Source organism: Stenella coeruleoalba, assembly GCF_951394435.1.
Source record: "Stenella coeruleoalba genome assembly, chromosome: 3".
NCBI lineage: Eukaryota > Metazoa > Chordata > Mammalia > Artiodactyla > Delphinidae > Stenella > Stenella coeruleoalba.
This window is the reverse complement of record NC_137148.1, coordinates 899,211-917,558: the sequence shown is the minus strand read 5'-3', so window position 1 is coordinate 917,558 and position 18,348 is coordinate 899,211. Positions and strand designations below refer to the sequence as shown.

Below are 18,348 nucleotides of genomic sequence, written 5' to 3'. Positions count from 1 at the left end.
GTGGCTGCTGTGAGCAGATGAGTTTATCAGCAGGGCTGGTACGGAGCAGACGCCCGGGGCTGGCTGGAGGGCAGCCGTCCTCCCTACCTACGCGGGGCTGCAGCCCGGCCGCAGAGCCGGGCCCGAACCCTGTGGCTGGCCCTCCACTGCCCTGCAGGCCCCCCCAGCCCCCACCTCAGCCACCGCCCCAGCTGTGGGGAGGCCGGGAGGGGCAGGATCTGGATTTCCACCCTTGGGATGGCGGTGGGCTCTGCCCCCAGCAGGGCTCAGGAGGCCGGGACCCCTGCGCATCCCAGGCGGGGTCCCCACGGTGCAGCCCCGCGGGCGTGGCCTCTCCCTGGCCCGCGGCCGGAGTTCTCCAGTAGACGCCAGTGTGACATGGGGTATGTAGCACACGAGGGCAAGGCCGCCGAGACACAGTATGAGTCCCTGGAGCCCAGACTCCCCTGAGGGCGTGGTCTCCACCACAATGGCCGTGTCAGCTGTGAACACAGGAGGCCGGACCCGCGCCTTGGTGCACGCGGCAGGGTGTCCCAGGGACCCGCACTCGCCGGACGGAGTCTGGAGCCCGCGGAGTACAGGGGAGCCCGCCTTGCCGCTCGGAGCTGCACGCCCGCTGGGAAGGAGGGCCCTCCGACCAAGGCCCCCATGTTTTCGTAAACCACCATCTCTCAAATTCCGGAGCATTCCATCACCCCGAAAGGAAGCCTGTACCGATTGGCCGCCACCCCCAGGTCCCCCTCCTCCCGCCCTTGGAAACCACTCTGCTTTCGGTCTCCGCGGACGTCCCTGCCCTGGACGTTGTGTTCAGGTGGAGTCGTGCACTCTGCGGCCTTTTGGGCCTGGCTTTTCTCAGCACAGCTTTCAAGGCTCATCCACGTTGTAGTAGGTGTTAGTGGGGCCCTGCAGGTGACCTGCCCTCACCACAGACCCTGCCGGGGCTCAGGCCACTCCCGGGGGTGTCGCGGCCGTGAAGCCGGGGGGCCTGTGGCCTCCGTGCCGGGCCCTCTGCCTAAGGAAGCCGGCGGGATCCCAGCCGAGACCCGCAGGCGCTCCTGGTCAGTGTAACTGCCCAGCTGGCTGGGGCGGGGGTGGGCGGCCCTCAGGGCAACCCTGGCCAGATGCTGGCTGCAGGCCTCATGGGGGACTGTTGACTCCCCGGAGAGAGAAAACAAAAGGCTGCTTCCGGGAGGCTGCCTGGGCAGCGGTGCAGCATGGCCAGCGTCCGTTGTCTACGGCGCTTTTCTACTGGAAGCTTCCCTCAGAACAAGGCCTGTGAGGGGCGCGTGCGTGCGCCGGTGGGCACTGCGCTAGCGCCCGCGCCTGCCCCGCGCTCCGCCCGCCGCCGTCTCCGGTGTGGCCACTCCCCCTCTGCGCCCACCTGGGCCCCCACCTGGGCTGGAGACCCTCCCAGTGAGGGCCGCTTTCCTGTCCCGGGTGCGCACAGGCAGGCTTACAGAGCGCTACTTACCCCGAGAGGCGTGAGCGCCCCGAACTCCAGGCCTGTTGATCCGTCCCTCCGTGAAGACCAGGTGGGGGGTCTGGGTCAGGGAGGGCCGACGCAGCAGTCTGGGGTCAGGGGCGGGCCGAGGTGGGTTTAGGTGTGGAGAGGCCTGGCTGGCCCGGCCGAGGATCGTGGCTGTGCATGTTCGCGTGGCGAGCGGGCCGAGGTGGTAGCTTTTACAGCTGTTCCATGGAGCAGCGATGCCCCTGAAGGAGGGTCATTTCTCCAAAGTGTGAGCAGCTGAGTTCACTGGGCCCTGGGCCAGTCGGGAGGCCCTCACGACTGCAGACTTGGGGTGCCCTGGGAGGTGAGCGCGGAGGGGGAGTCCCAGGTGGCCTCCTTCAGAGTCACGGGCGATGCCCTGGGGCCGGCTGGACTTGGGGGGCACTTGGTGTTGAGGGCATGAGCCCCCCAAACCCCGAGGGTGCGGGCTCCCTTGCACTGGTCACCGGCCTCACGTGTGTTTCTGGAGAAGCGTGTTCTGTGCAGGAGGCTGTGGGGACGTTTCTCTTAACCAGAAAGCGCTCTGAAGAGCCGTGAGGACTCGCTGACCAGCAGCCTGGGCGATGCCTGCTGCAGGCAGGAGCTGTGGCTGCCGCGGGGCTCCCAGGGCCCGGACCTTGGGAGGGGAGCGCACGGAGTAAGCGCCACGCTGTCTGCGGGGCTGAGCTGTGCCTTCAGTCACCAGAGCTCACGGCTCGGACGGCGCCGCAGCCCGCGGCCTCTGCTGCACGGCGGGCTGGATTCTCGTGGTCACACCCTGCTCGGGCGGCCTGATGGTTTGCCCTGGGGCCGCCTGGTCCCGTCCTGGGTGCCTGCCTCCCTGGGAAGTGCGTTCTGGGTGGAGGTGCCAGCCCGGGCCCGCTCACGGCGTGCACCGCGCGCAGGGGCCCTCATTCCCCGGGGCCCCAGGTGGGCGATCCCGGGAGGCCCGTGGCCCCCCACGCCCCTGCCGGCTGTGGTCAGCTGGGATTTCCAGCATGGGCATCCTCATCCCGGTGGTGCTTTGCTCCCAGGACAGTGCCGTCGGGCCAAAGGCAGCACTGCAGTTTGAGGGAATGGACACCAGGTGAGCGGGGAGGGGCCGGTCAGGCTGGGGCACAGGGCTGACCAACAGCAGAGTCAGCCTCGACCTCTGCTGCCGGCCCAGCAGAGGGTCCCTGACCCGCGGAGGAGCCCCCCTCTCCTAACCGGCCCCCAGCCCCACCCAGGGGACCTCGTAACCTGCCGGCTCCTCCACTCGTGCCTCTGTCCATCTGCACCAGACCCAGCCGTCCCCGCAGGCCCCGGCAGTAGGGCTCCCCAGGAAGGTGCGTGGGGCGCGGGCGGCTGGAGCCTGCGAGAGGCTGCCTCTGTGGACGGAGAGGGGACATGTCCCTGTCCACCCTCCCTGTCCCCACCGAGGAAGGATCGCGATTGGTGATTGGCCGCACTCGGGGCCTTCAGATAGGAGTCCTCGGACACCACACTCAGGAACCAGGACTTTCTGGAGCTTAGGAATCGAGACGATGTGGCGAGAGGCGGTGGGGGAGGGGAGGCCCTGAGCCAGTGGGTGGCTGTCCTTGTGACGCGAGCTGCCCACTCGGCACTGTGTCCACATGCCCTGTGCTCCCCTACTTGCCCCTGCTGTGGCCCTTCCGTGGCCTTCAAGGGGGCACCCGGGGCGTCAGGCTGGGGGAGCGCAGCCCAGACAGAGGCGCCCACACCCTGGACAGAGCCTGGAGTCTCGGCTCCTGGGTCAAGTGTGAGGACGAGGTTGTAATGGACGCCCTGGCCTCCCCCAGCGTGAGTTGCTGAAGCAGCGGGTCGGGGGCACGAGCCCGCCGCCTTTTCACCGAGGGCTGAAGTTCTCCAGCTCAGGCACGGGTGGTGAGAGTCCCTCCTGAGGATCTCTTGGGCCTGCCCCTGCGCCGCCCTGCCCCTCCCCTAGAGCTGGTGATGCGTACCGGGGGCGGGGCCCCGGCTTTGTGACACGTCTTGGGAGTCCATTTAGTGTTGCCGGGAGACCCGGCTCGCCTCACGTGGGCTTGGGCTGAGCGAGAGGCACCTTGCGTTCCCGCTCATCCAGGACCTGCGAATCGTGAGAGGAGTGAGGAGAGTGTGTTCTGGCTGCGCGTCCGACTGCGGGGAAGGCGGGTGCTTCGCCCCTCCGTCTGCTCTGCCCCTCCGTCTGCAGGGAGTCCGGGACCACGTGGGACGCGGGTGAGACACGGGTCCAGAAGCTGCCAGGATCTGTGCTGAGGGACGGTCAGAAAACGTGCTCACAGAGGTCGTGGTTGGCTCAGGACGCAGCGTGCAGCCAGCCCGATGCCCTGTTCTGGGGAGAGTGGGGACGGGGTGGGGACAGGGTGGGGACAGTGTGGATGGGGTGGGAACAGACTGGAGACGGGGTGGGAGGGGCTCTGCACTGCGGGCAGGTGAGTCAGGAGACCTGGGACCCCCCTGCTTCCATGGCGACCACGGCCTGTGAATCTTGGCCATGGTCGTGTCGGGGGCCTGGAGGTGACAATGACCTTACGGGTCATCCCAGCACCAAACACAGACTGGAGCCCCAGGGAAGATGGAAAACAAGATGCGGGAACCAACATGGGACAAAAAGTGGACCCAGGCACCATCATGCCCCAAACAGGGCTAATTTCCTGAGCCCAACACCAGCGGTCTGCCCTGTAGTGAAGCCAGAATGACCCAGGGGAGGTGGCGCCAGGACAGGGCACGGAGGGAGAAGGCGGCTGTTACCAGGGTGGGCAGGGGCAGAAGATGGCCCCAGGGCCCCGGCCCAGGAAATAGCCTGGGAAACACCGAGCAGTGAGGAGCGAGTCCAGAAACCTGAGGGTGTGCAGCTGTGGTGAGTGCTGTGTGTGCTGTGTCTGTATGTCTCTGTGGTGTGTGTGTGGTGTGGCGTATGTGTGTGTGTGTGCTACATGCTGTGTATGTCTCTGTGTGGCGTGTGTGGTGTGTGGTGTGTGTGTGGTGTGTGTTGTGTGCATGTGTGTGTGTGTGGTGTGCATGTATGTGTGTGTGGTGTGTGCGTGCGTGCATGTGTGTGTAGGTGCGTGTGTGTATGTGTGTGGTGTGCGTGTATGTGTGTGGTGTGTGTGTGTATGTGTGGTGTGCGTGTGTGTGTGGTGTGCACGTGTGTGTGGTGTGCGTGCGTGTATGTGTGTGTGTGTGATGTGTGTGTGGTGTGCGCTGTGTGCCTGTGTGCATATGTGTGTGTGGTGTGTATGTGTGGTGTGCATGTGTGTGGTGGTGTGTGCGTGCGTGCATGTGTGTGTAGGTGGTGTGTGCGTGTGTGGTGTGCGTGTATGTGTGTGGTGTGTGTTTGTGTGTGTGTGGTGTGTGGTGTGCATGTGTGTGTGGTGTGCACGTGTGTGTGGTGTGCGTGCGTGTATGTGTGTGTGTGATGTGTGTGTGGCGTGTGTTGTGTGCGTGTGCGTGTGCGTGTGGCGTGTGATGTGTGTCCGCGTGCAGCAGCAGTGTGGAGCCGTGTCTCAGGACGGGCGGGGCAGGAGAGCCTGTGGCCGCGCCGGTCGCTGGGCCTGAGGGGTTCCAGTTCCGCCGTGCAGCGGTGGCCATGGCGGCGGGGGACCTGGCGCCTGGCGGGGTGCTGAGTGGAGAGGAGCCGGCAGGACGAGCCACGGCCGCGGTGGGAGGTGGAGCCGGACAGGAAGGCGGGGCCAGTCCCGTCTCGGGGCAGAGGGCTCGGCCCCGCGTGAACGTTCCACGGATGACGAGCGCTTGCGGCCCTGCGTGGCTCTCGTCACCCCGCGTGTCCCCTCGGCCACAGGGTGTGGCTCACGAGGAGAGGCGCGGGACGAGCGTGGGCGCGGCCCCTCCACCCCGTCTGCTCTCTCCTCCCCCAGGTCCTCTTGGTCGGAACAACCCAGCTGATCCCGACGTCCCAGCGCGGGGCCTGGCGAGGAAGGACTTCGGCCACGGTTGCCAGGTCTGCGTGCAGGAGGCCCTGGGTCAGGGTCGGGGGTCCCGGGTGTCACCTCACACCACCACATGGCGGGCCTGCTGACGGGCTGGCGGGTGTCGGCGCGGCCAGCGCCGTGGGCCCCGGCTTTCACTGAAGACCCACCTGCTCGGCCCTGCATTCTGAACTTGAGGTGCCCGGGGTGTCAGGGTGACTCTCAGATCTGATGGAGTAAATCTTCTCAGAAGATCTCTGGGAGAAGGTGAGTGGGTGCGCTCGAGTCTCGACGCCTCCCGGGGGCTTGCCCTGTGTCACCTTCAGTGACAGGCTGGCTGGTCCATCTCAGGACAGAAGACTCAGCACTTGAACTTTATAAATGCCAGTTACATCGTGTCATAGATAATCTCATTGTTTCTTCTTCCGGGACACCTGTAGGACTCTGTGTCCTCAAAGTTCTCGCTTTCACCACTGTAGATGTGTTCTTTTTTCCACTGTCTGGTTCTTGGAGTATAATTTAGGGCTAAAGTCTTAAATCTCCTTGCAGTACGGACATTGCTTCACTTTTTTTCTTTGTTTCTTCTCCTACACCCTCTTCCTTTTCCTCTTCTGGAAACCCTGACAGACAGACATTGTGTCTGTGTCACTTAAATTTGCTCTCACAGTTATCCCTTCCACACGTCTCTACGTCTCTGTTCCAAGATGTGCAGTAACCCCTTGATGTGGCTTCCACGTGACTGGAGTTTGATTTCTGGCAACATCTCTTCTGGTAGTCGGCCCTTGCATCTGAATGCTTTCATCTGGGGATCACGTTTCAATACCAAGCCTGCCCTTCTGGGTTCTGCACCCCTGGTGCCTTGGTCGTGCTGTACAAACGTGCTGTCAGCTGCTCGTGAGACCCACGCAAACTCAGGGCTGCTGCGTCGCGGTGTCCACGTGGCGCCACACCCAGAGGGCCGGAGCAGATGACCAGGAGCTGCGGCCAGCAGCTGGAACCTGCTCTTAGGACAGTCCCCAAGGGGAAGTCACAGCGCACAGAAAAAAACAGTCTCAGAATAGTTTTCAACGTTTCTGTCTCTTCCCACAGTAACACATTAATATCAGCTGTATATTCTGTGCGCTGCTTTCTGAAGACAGTGAAGGCTGTGCACAGGGCCTTCTGGCCTCAAAGTTCCACCTGTAACGGCTGTTAACATCCTTCCCCCCTCCAACACCCCCAAACACCCGACAGCCACCCTGGCCACGCCCCTCCCTTTCGCAGTGGCCCCGCCCACCTGACTGGCCGGAAGGGCCACGGTTCCCTCCCACCCCTGGAGGGCCTGTCCCTGTGGAAGGAAAAACACAGGACTCTGGAAATGTGGCCTCTCCTGCCACAGGGGAAACCTGCAGGATTTCTGGTGGATGAAAGTGTCACATGATCACACCAGCTAAAGCTGACTTTTCCTGCTCCCCTCTCGGTTTCCCCGGGGATGAGGACCTTTTCCTCACTGGGTCCCCCATATCCCATGAGTCTTCTGATGAGGCGTGTGCATCCGTAAACCAGCCCCCGGACTCATTGCTGCAAGTGGCCCCCAGGCCATGAGGGGCTGGTAGCTGCCCGCCCTGCGGTCACGGTGGGGGGCAGGGGGATGCCCTTCGTTCCTCATCCAGGGGGCCACACACCCCCAAGAGCTGTTTTCCGCAGCTGTGATGTCACCGGGGCCCCGGGCGATGCTGGGCCGTGGGTCCCGCCCCCAGAGTCCCCGGGCCACGAGGGCAGGAGCCCGTGGCCTGCCATGCCCCGTCCTGTCTTGCAGATGGCGTTCTGGGCCAGTATCTCGAGGCTCCTCCTGCCAGGAACCGCGTCCAGGAGGAGCACAAAGACTGTGCCCCCCCGGCGGTCCAGGGTGAGCGGCTGGTCGCAGCCCGTCCACTGCTTGCAGATCGTGGCCTGGATCGTGTTCCTCATTCTGGTCTCCACCACCTTTGGCATCTTCATTCCCCTCCTGCCACACGAGTGGAGATACGTTGCCTACAGTGTATCCTTTGACTGGGGGCATTGCTGTCATCTAAGGGGGGGCGGGGCTCCCAGAGGGGCCTCCAGCAGGCCTGGCTCCGGGCCGCCCTTGGAGGCAGTCAGACCTCTCCTCTGCCCTGGCTCCCACTGTCACAGTGCTGGAAACCCCACAGCTGTCCTCCAGGCAGCCGCTGGCTCGGGGTCTGGGCTACAAGTGCCCACCAGTGCTGGGGCAGGGAGAGGGTGCCCAGCCGGCAGCAGGGGTGGGAGGGTCCCGGGTGGACAGAGACCCCAGGAGTGGGGGAGCCGCAGACGGGCCACGCACTTTCCCAACCATGGCTAAGCGGTCAGTCTGTGTTGCCCAAGAGGAATGATGGGTTTTAATAAGGACTTGAAGAGCTCGTGTGCCCCCGCGAGTGTCAGGTATGTGGAGCCGAGGCATTGACGTCTGTGATAACCTGGGGTGGCTGTGTTCTGGGCGAGAGGCGTCTGCTCTGAGTACTGGGGTGTGCGTCCGGGTGTGCGTCAGGGTGTGCGTCAGGGTGGCGCAGGACTCCGCCGGGAGCCCCGGCCCTCACGCGGAGGGTCGCCACACGTTACAGCCAGCGGACAGGCTGGGCTGCTGCGAAGTGGGTGTTGGAACCAGCTTCTAAGAGTGGGCCCTCTGTCTGCCGGGGCCTCCCAGCCCCTATCATGGCGTCTTTCAGTTTTGAAGAAGTGGAGAGAACAGTGTGATGGACCCCAACTACCAGGCACTCAGCTGCAGCAGTTAGGACTTTGCCAGTGTTGTTTCATATCTCACACACATACACTGAGTATCTTTAAAAATCCCAGACGTCATGAAATTTCACTGGAATGCCCCACCTTGCATCTGACGAAGACTTTTGTCTCCACACCACCATTCTTCTTATCTCACCTAAAATATCCCATGGGAAGTTACCAAGATTGACACTTGTCATTTTGCAGAGGTGGGGCCCCCCTGAGCCCCAAAGGCCCCCCTGAGCCTCAGTCAGTCAGAAAAACCAGGGCATCTGCCTGGAGTGCCTCTCACTCAGATGAGGCCCGTTTTTTGCCCCTCGAGGTCATAGAGGTAGATTTCTTTGTGATAGTGTTTGCAATGATCAATTTCCTTAATAGGAAAAGAGCTCTTCAGCTTTTCTGTTTCATCTTCTGTCTGTTTTGGCAAGTCATGTTTTTCAAGAAATTTTAGTATTTTGTCTAACTCGTCAAATTTCTTGGAATAAAATTATTCGCACTATTTCCTGTTATCTGTAGGATCTGTCGTGATACCGCTCAGCAGTGGCATCAGTCTTCCTAGGGTTTATCACTTTTATCGATTATTCAAAGAGTCAGCTTTTGGACTTTTATTTTTTCTATTTATTTTCAATGTATTGTGGCTTTAATTTCCTCTTTTTCTACCTTCTTTTTTTCTTTTAAGATTGATTTTTATCTATTTATTTTGGCTGTGCCAGGTCTTTGCTGTGGCACGTGGGATCTTCATTGTGGCACGTGGGATCTTTCAGTTGCAACAAGTGAACTCTTAGTTGCGGCATGCGGGATCTAGCTCTCCGACCAGGGATCAAACGCAGAGTCTTACCCGCTGGACCACCCGGGAAGTTCTGTTTTTTCTACCTTCTTGAGGTGGAAACTTAGGCCATTGATTTTAGACCTTTTTTCTTTTCGTCGTATCTGAAGCTGTAAGTTTCCCCGTAGGTGCAAAGCACACACAGGCCTACAAACACGCAGATACACACACACAAATATACAAACACTGCACAAGTCACAAACCAGCCACACACACGGGCACCGGCTCTGTCACACACACAGGCACAGAGGCACAAAGATGAGGCCAGAGGTCCCAGCTGGTTGGGCAGGGCCGTGCTGCCTCTGAAGTTCCCAGGACCCGTCCCGGCTCTGGGGGCCTCGGGCATCCCTTGGCTTTAGATGCCGCCGCCTCCGCGTCCTCACAGGGTTGTCCCGCTGTGCGTGTCTGAGGCTTGATCTTCTCCTCTTCTGAGGACACCAGTCCTGTGAGATCAGGACCCACCATGAGGACCTCATCTTAACTTGATCATCTGCAAAGACCCCACCTTCAAGTAAAATCAGCCACAGTTCCTGGGGTTAGGACTTCACCATCTTTTGGGGACACAGTTCAGCCTCACCTGTGGGTCTTTGCTTATGTGCTGGCTATGATGCTGTGTCTTCATTCTCTTTTGACCCAAAACTTAGCTGAGTCTTGGCCCTTGGAGGCTTTTTGAGTGTCCCCGGGTGCTTTGTCCAGTAGCCACTGTGAGCGCTTAGCTGCTTTGCGCACAGCAAGGAGCCCCGGGGTCGAGTGCACCCCGTCCCACATGGACGCCATTTCTTCCCAGAGCTTCCCAGGCAAGCACCCCTTGCCTCTGGGTGCTCAGCACCGAGTCTGTGTGGCCCCCTCCTGCCTGTCCCAAGCGGTGGATGCAGGATGGCGTCCCAGTCTGTTCAGAGCTCAGACGACCTTCAGGACATGTTTTCTGGTCCAGTTTCCTGCCCCCCAGACCCGCCACTGCCCCAGCGATGTTCCTCAGGCCACGGCAGCAGCACTTGGGCGCCATGCTCTGGCCACTAGGGAGCGCCAGCGTCACTCGGCGCCTGCAGGGACCCAGGAGCCGGGAGGGCAGGGTCCCGGGTCAGGGCCGCGCGATTTCAGGAAGCCGTGTGGCATTCCGTGGGCCCGGTGGAGACAGGGAAGCGTCAGCAAGGCTGCAGGAGCAGCGTGGGGGTCACCGCGCAGGATCCTGGCCGCCCTCGGCGTGCGGAAAGCACTGGGCGGGGTGGGGCTCCTCTGGGACCCAGGCAGCGGTGGGGCAGCTCCGCGGGGGCCCCGCCCTCCCGCTGCAGGACCGGCGAGGCAGCCGTGTGACAGGGCGGGCATCCTGGGCTGGCGCCCGGTGCTGTTTGTTTACTGAACAAAGATAGTTGCTAGGGGACCGCTGCGTCCTCAGAACAGCTCGGGGCCCTGCTTTGCAGGGGAAGTGAGAAGGCAGACCGGGTTCTTTTTATTATTTACTTGAACCTAAGACGCTCCTGAGATAAAATTACATCGAAAGTGAAAGCTGGCAGCTTGAGGGCGCGCCACCCCGCCTGTAGCACCTTCTCTTCTGGGGGCTCAGTGACGGCCACTGAGTGTGTGAACGACAGCGGGAATGGCCGGGTCGTCTCTGGCAAACCAGACGCGGGCAGGCAGGTGGGCCCACGCGTGTACCTGTGGCAGACGCGTGACATCTGAGGGGCCGTGGCAGCTTGGCCCACCGCGTCTGGGTCTCGGGATCCCCCGGGCACCTGCAGGTTTAGGGGCTCCGCAGGGCTGCCTGTCAGGCTTGGGTTGGGCCCCCGGGCACCTCCACACTGAGGCTGAGGGTCTGAGCGTGGGCTGCCGTCCCCCCGCTCTCCCTGGCGGCGGTCTCGTGTGGAGCCGAGTGTGGACGTGCAGACAGAACCCACGGGCCACACTGGGCTCCAGCCTCCCAGCTGCCCTCCTGGCCCCCGCCCCCCGGCGTCTGATGGGGACAGTCCTACTCTAGCTCCGCAGAGCAGGGCCGCACCTGGGCCGCAGTGCGGCTTCCTGCCACATCTCCTGTCCCGGGCCGTGCCCCCGCCTGTGTCCTGCGCTCAGGACACGCTCCCGTCGCCTCAGCAGCCACACACACAGTGCTGCGTCAGCTGTGCCTCAGGCCTCGGGAAGCGGGCGTAGGGGCACCAGCGAGCCCGGACCATGCTGGCATCTCCAGACGGGACCGTGCAGGCTGGCCGCTGACCACCTGCCCACTGCCCCACACCCTGCACAGGAGCGTGGCTCAGTCTGCTGGACGGCAGGGGCAGGGAGGTCCAGGCCACAGGAAGGGCGTCCCTGTGTGGCACTGAGGGATCCGGTCAGTCCCGTTCCCTGTGTAGGTCCCCCGGCCTGGCTGGTCCTCGGCGCTCTCGCCCTCACCGTGGTCTCTGCGCCCCCGGCTGGGCCGGGCCTCTGTTGCCCCACGCCTGGCACCCAGGGCCCTGGGTGTGCACTGGAGGCTGGAGGACAAGGGAGACCAAGCAGCTTTGGCCAGACCAGCCCCCCACTGAGGCTCGCCGTGCAGCGGGGATGCTTGGTCCAGGCAGGACCGCGCCTGTGAGCACACGCCGCAGAGCCCCAGGGCGGCTCCACTGAGGCTGAGCATTACAGGCAGGGCCAGCAGGCCGTGGACCCCGACGGCGGTGCAGCCTGGGAAGGACCCCAGAAGAGGGGCCTCCTTGCTCAGAGTCTGCACTGCCGGTGGGCCTCCGTACAGGCACCGTAGACCCTGTGCCCATGTGGCCTTGCCACGAGACCCTGTGGGTGGGCGGAGAGAGGCATCTCCCCACCACGCCCAGGCCGCCCTCGCAGGAGCTGGACCTGTGAACCCGAACCCTCCCGGCTCAGAACCTTTCTGGGAAGCAGGGCAGGGCTGATGGGGAGGCCAGGCCGACACTTCCTCCCCTCTGTTTGGTTTCCATGGGGACAGTGTGTCAGTCCCTGAAGAGGAGGTGGAGAGGGTGGGATGTGAGGAACTGATTTTACCCTGCGAGCCCTGGAGGGCGTGGGCCTGGGGGTTCCTGGCTGGGGGAGAGAACGAGACAGAGACAGACAGACAGACGGCCCGGCCCACTCACCACAAAGGCTCCCTGGGGGTATTGGAGCCCTCCCTCCTTCTCCTGGTGGCGCACGTGCTCAGTGTGGCCTCCCTGCCCCAAGGAGCTCCACCACCCGGCTTCGGCCCCAGGCTTGGTGCCCGCGGACGCACACAGGCCTCTCCCGCCGTCCCAGTGAAGCTCCGCTGGGGTTGCGGGGCCACGGCCTCCAGCGGGCCCTGCTCTGTCCCTCAAGGACAAAGGACTCGGGTGGGTTATGCTGGGCACGCCGGTGCCAGAGGGGCCGCTCCCGTTCCCGGCCAGGCACAGGCTCCCGTGGCTGCCTGGGGCCTGGACACCTGGCCGCCCGGAGCAGAGGCCCCTCACGCGTGCCGCGCAGGCCGAGCTGTCCCTTGACTCACCCCAGGTGACCGGCGGGATTTGCCTCTTCCACCTCTTGGTCCACCTGATTGTTCTTTCCATCGATCCGGCCGACGCCAACGTCCGCCTCAAGAAGAACTACTCACGGACGGTGCCGACCTTCGACCGGTCCAAACACGCACATGTCATCCAGAGGCAGTATTGTTACCTGTGCGAGGTCGCCGTGTGAGTGCCCGGCCGTGTGAGGGGCCCCCCGCGCCGTTCCGCGGGGGTGGGCTGGGCTCAGGCGCACCTGGTCCCCAGCAGCCGACGGGCGCCGCCCCTTTTGCAGAGAAGCAGGGGCCCCGACACACAGCCCCCGCCAGGCCGGGGCAGGAGCGCTGTAGCCTTGGGTCTCACACAGGCCTCTGCCCCCGACCGGATCACAGCCCGGGGCTGCTCAGGGCCCCAGGGGTGTCAGTAGGCGGCCAGGAGGGATCTGACTCAGCCTCCGGGCCTCAGGCCCTGGCGCCTTGTGGCCGCCGCGCCCGGCCGGGCAGGCACCCACCGTGTGGGGTTGGCCCTGTAGGCAGACAGGGGCTCTGACAGGCTGCCCCTCCCAACCTTCCTTCCAGGACTGTGAAAGCCAAGCATTGTAGCACCTGCAACAAGTGTGTCTCAGGCTTCGACCATCACTGCAAGTGGCTTAACAACTGCGTGGGGAGCAGGAATTACTGGTGAGGGTTCTCCCCACCCGGGACGTCGGGCCTGGGGCGGCGCTCCCCCCTCCTCCGGGACGTGCCCCCTTAAGGGGCCTCCTAACCGGCCGAGCACCTCAAGGTCCACCTGCCATGGGGATGGGTGAGAGGTGTGGCCCTGCCGTGCAGAGCACAGGGCGGGCCGCAGGTCCCGACGGCGGCTCCGAGCGCGCAGAGCTGGCTGAGAGGCTCTCCTGGCGGGCGCCTCCCCATGTCCACCGGGCAGGGTCGGCAGCACGGGGGGTGGGGGGGCCTGTGCGGGGTTATCCGGGGCGTTGGGGGAGGATCTCAGGGCAGGCGTAAGGGGACTTCAGGTGAACTACAGACACTGTTTAACACTGAAAATGTTAAAGGTATAACAGCGGAAAGACTAAAGGAAGGCGTTTTAGTGGAACCGTATTCCAGGAATTGCCACCCAGGCTTTATTTGTTCTGACGGGAAGACTGTTCTCCGTGTCTTTTGTGCGCAGAGCGCAGCAGTGATTTGGGTCTAAAACCGAAGCACGCGGCCCTGACGGGTGTGCCTTTCGAAGGCAGTGTGGCCCCGCCCCTCGGCGCTGGCATCAGTACCCCGGCCGCCATGCCCTTGGTGGTGGCTGGGAGGGAGCCGGGTCTGAACCAGGGGGCCCGGGAGGGGCGGGCTTGGACCAGTCGCACCCTGTGTCTGAGCCTCCGTCTCCCTCTTGCGAGCTGGGGTGCTTAGCGTTAGGGTTAGGGCCCTCCTCAGGCCTCCTGTAGGACCGAGTGAGATCTCAGGTGCGTGTTGTGGAGCCGTGGGTCTGTGCGGTCACCCCGAGAGCAGGAGAGAGCAGCCCAAAGGCCGGGAGCCAGAGGGGGAAGGGCCGCGGGACGGTGGCCGGGCACAGCCTCAGCAGGGGTGACCCCGGGTCGCGCACGCTGCCCTGGGCCCCGGCACGCGTGCCGCCTGGCTCCCGGGCCCGGGCTGTGCAGCCGCCCGAGCCGGCTCTCCTCCCACAGGTACTTCTTCGCCTCCGTGGCCTCAGCTGCGGCCGGACTGCTGTGCATGGTCGCCACGCTGCTGTACATCTTCACCCAGTACTTCATCAACCCCGCCGGGCTGCGCACCGACCCACACTACAGGAGTATGCACTGCCCTGCGCCCGGGCTGGGCCTCCCCTCCCGCCACCTTCCCTTTGGGGGGCCACGTAGGGCAGCCCGGGGTCGAGCACCTGTCCAGGCTGAGTTGTGGGGTGAAGACCCTTGAGCTGGAATTCGGTCTTCACTGGCCGGCACACGACCCTTCGCTGTTTTTCTTCACTTAATTGTTGGAAGCTGCATGGCTGTGGTGTCAGGTCCCCTTGGGTCACAGAGGACTGTATCCTGGAAATGCCCCAGGTGGTGGCTCTGACCTTCCAGCTCTAGTTAGAGTGGGGAGGGCCCAGCGGGGCAGCGCAGTGGACGCTGGGGTCAGGCTCTGTGACCTGGGCACCTAGTTACCCTCTCCCAGCCTTACCTTTCAGATCCATAAAGTGGGTCGTGATACCCACCGCAGCCAGGAGGGCCTACAAGGGTACTTAGCTCAGGCAGAGCTCACCTGGGCAAGGAGGAAGGGCTCACCTGGGCAGGGAGGGGCTCACCTGGGCAGGGAGGGGCTCACCTGGGCGGGGGAGGTGCTCACCTGGGCAGGGAGGGGCTCACCTGGGCAGGGAGGGGCTCACCTGGGCGGGGGTGGTGCTCACCTGGGCAGGGAGGGGCTCACCTGGGCAGGGAGGGGCTCACCTGGGCGGGGGAGGTGCTCACCTGGGCAGGGAGGGGCTCACCTGGGTGGGGGAGGTGCTCACCTGGGCGGGGGAGGGGCTCACCTGGGCGGGGGAAGGGCTCACCTGGGCAGGGAGGGGCTCACCTGGGCAGGGAGTCACTCCCTCAGGCTGGTGTTCCCTCCCCCACTGCCAAGCTCTGTCCCCAGGTACTCACCTGATGAGAGGTGCTACCTTGTCCGCAGGAGCTGGACGCGTGTGCCTCTCCCCCTCTCCACAGGTATCTCCGACCAGAACACGTGGCTCCTGCTCCTTCCGCTTTTCCCCGTGAGGACGAGCACGCCGGTCTTCCTGGGCATCGGGGCGCTGACGCTGCTGCTTGAGCTCGTCAGCCTGCTGCTGCTCGGTCACCTGCTCCTTTTACACCTCTACTTGAGTGCGTGCCCCCCGTGTTGGCCAGCCTCTGCCCTGTGTTCACGTGGGTCCCCGGGCAGGCAGCCTCCGCCAGAAACAAGCTCAGAGCACAAAGGACAAGGGACAGGAAGAGAAGAAACACCCCACGAGGGGCAGAGGGCTGAGTCCTATTCCAAGGCCTGCGGAAAAGATAAAGGAGGTTCAAAAAGTGGTCAGTTAAGGTGTTCAGAGATAGAAAGGAATAGAATCTATGAGGCAGGAACAGGACACTGTGGGAAAGAACAGGGAGATTTAGAAAAGCAAAAACCAGAAATCCTAACAATGAAGAGCATTGAACTCGGCGATGGGGTCTCCACTCACCAAACTCGCTTGAGAGAGAACGGGTGGTTTTCTCGTGTCCACACGGCAGCTGCCCGGGGCAGGCTCCATCTGCCTTTAAAATGAGGGGAGGAGGCCTGTCCTGCACCCTGTGAAGCCTTTGTTTGGAAGTCACAAGCGTCACCAACCTCTGCGGCCCCGAAGGGAAGGCGAGGGGCAAACCCCAGAGGGCTCCCCCAGCTCCCGCGTGCACGGCGGGGCCCGCAGGGCCCTGGGCTCGGGGCCGGGGTGCGTGTCGGGGGCCGCTGCGTCTGTCCAGGCGGAGCGCGCCCAAGCGCTGCTCTGTGCGCTTCTGCAGCTGTTGGGGGTGCGGTGAGTCCGCAGGATCGAGGAGGGGCCTGGAGAAGTCAAGCCCACAGGACTTGGTGGCCGGCTAGACATGTAAGGACAGGAGTGTCCAGGGGCTAGTGATGCCACCGTCACCGAGGGTGAGGACACACAGGAGGCCTGTACAGGGGGAGACATGCTGGACTCAGGACCGAGTGGGTTTATTTTAGGGTCTTTGAACCTCCAAGAATGGATTTCCAGGAAAACGTTGGGATTTAGCTATTGTTAGTTACAGTAAAAGTATCCTAGAACGTATCTACTTAACACTCTTGCGACCTCTCAGTTTCTGCGGGGTCAGACTCAGCGCAGTGGCGAGTCAGGATTCAGTCCAGGCTCAGCGCAGTGGCGAGCGCTCAGCATGCGATCGAGTGAAACCCTCAGGCTGGAGGCTCAAGGAAGAGCCGGGCGCCGCAAGTGGGAGAGAAAGCGCCGTGGAAGGTGCTGAGGAAGAGGATCCTCCGGCTGCCCGAGCCGGCGGGTGGGCACTGCAAGGCGGTGGACACAGGTGGACCTTCCCCAGCGCGCTGGGCTCCGGCCGCAGCTCCCAGGCCGCGGGGTGCGTGGGGCTCTGCGTCCGTGTCCCCTCCTCCGCTTCATCACTGCGGTCCGATCACCACACCTCACGCCAAGTGCAGTCAGAAGAGGGAGGGCGTCGGAGGCACGCAGGGGCATCTCACAGTCTGGATTTGGTGGTGTTTGTGCAAACCCACACAGAAGAATGAATATTTTCGTGAGAACACAAACAGGGTCAAGTTTACATCCTCAAAGTGTGACACAGGTTCTGAGGGAACGTGTGCAGTTAATCAAGAAAGATAAGGCAAACGAAGCGAAAGCCCTCGTAGGAGCCCCCAGGGAGGGGGGTGGGGAAGGCGTCCTGAGCCTCGGCCCCCGCGGGGCAGCAGCCGAGCGGGCCTCGTGGGCCCTCGTGGGGCCTCGTGGGGCCTCGTGGGGCCTCGTGAGGCCTCGTGGGCCCTCGTGGGCCCTCGTGGGGCCTCGTGGGCCCTAGTGGGGCCTCGTGGGGCCTCGTGAGGCCTCGTGGGCCCTAGTGGGGCCTCGTGGGGCCTCGTGGGCCCTTGCAGGGCCCTTGCGGGGCATTGCGGGGCCTTGCGGGGCCCTTGTGGGCCCTTGTGGGGCCTTGTGGGCCCTTGTGGGGCCTCGTGGGGCCTCATGGGGCCCTTGCGGGGCCCTTGTGGGGCCTCGTGGGCCCTTGTGGGCCCTTGCGGGGCCCTTGTGGGGCCTCGTGGGCCCTAGTGGGCCCTCGTGGGGCCTTGTGAGGGCAGGTGGCCCTCCGTCTGCTCCTTGAGCGGCAAATAGGCTTCTGTGGGTGGCCCTTTTCGCTTTTCAGAAATGATGGTCAACCCTCTGTTCTCACGTTTGTTAGTTTTCAGGGAACGTTTGGCCCCTCCGCGAAGGCACACGAGTGAAGCGGGCACAGAGCATGCTTTCGTTAATAGTGCTTTTCTATTGACAAACATGCTTGAGAGTTTCTTCTAACAACCTGGGGTCCTTCCGCCACGTGTGAGAGCTGGTGTCTCACCTTAATTAAAACGGAGCTGGGCTCAGCACTCCCCCGTCCACCTTGGCTTTACGGGCCTGTGAGGGACGCAGGGCCATGGCTCCTCTGCCTGGGACAGGGCTGGTGGGCCACTGCTGCTGCGGCCCAAGGCCAGCCGGGCTTGGAGTGGCCTGGGAACCAGCCCCCAACGCCCCGGACCACGGAGGGCGGGCTGCTCTGCAGCTGATGGAGGGTGACTCTGCCCCTTGCCTCCTTCCTCCTTTCTAGGGGCCAAGAAGTTGAGCACATTTGAGTACATAATGCAAAACAACAAACTGCAGCGCTCGAAGCCCCTGGCAGTGAAGAGAGATGTGACCCCACCAAGAAAAGGGTGGTTACAGGTACTGGACGTCTCTCTGCTTCACCATCCAGGTTCATGCAGGGCTGGGGCAAGACCCAAGGTCACCTTGCAGCTAGGACCACTTAGCCACAGTCCTTCGCTTCTGTGCTGGCATGTGTGGGGGGCTGTATGTGCGTGTGAGTGAGTTTGGCATGTAGTGTGCGTGTGTGTGTTGTATCATTTCCGAACTCACTCTCCACAAGTGAGGCGACTCCTTTCAGGCCGCCCGTTTCTGCAGCTGCTGCTCATCAAAGTTAACATTCACTCTTCAAAGGACACCATTAAGAAAATGAAAATATAAGCCCCAGACACAAATAATTATTTGCAAATCATATACTTGCACCAGAAAATGTATAGAACTTTCAAAACTCAATTATAAGAAAATCGACCCAGATTTTTAAATGGGCAAAAGATTTGAACACACTGCACCAAAGGGGATCTATGGGTGGCAGATGAA

General features: G+C 62.8%; 1 protein-coding gene across 1 annotated transcript; it reads left to right on the top strand.

The window, feature by feature from the left end:
* Nucleotides 1-7,037: 7,037 nt before the first annotated feature.
* LOC307184090 (putative palmitoyltransferase ZDHHC11B) lies at nt 7,038-18,053 on the top strand. Its single transcript, XM_079917326.1, has 6 exons — nt 7,038-7,438; nt 12,470-12,646; nt 13,012-13,139; nt 14,138-14,262; nt 15,158-15,313; nt 17,780-18,053. The coding sequence occupies exons 1-6, from the start codon at nt 7,049-7,051 to the stop codon at nt 18,034-18,036; spliced, it is 1,233 nt and encodes a 410-aa protein (XP_079773452.1). The 5' UTR covers nt 7,038-7,048; the 3' UTR covers nt 18,037-18,053.
* Nucleotides 18,054-18,348: the final 295 nt, after the last annotated feature.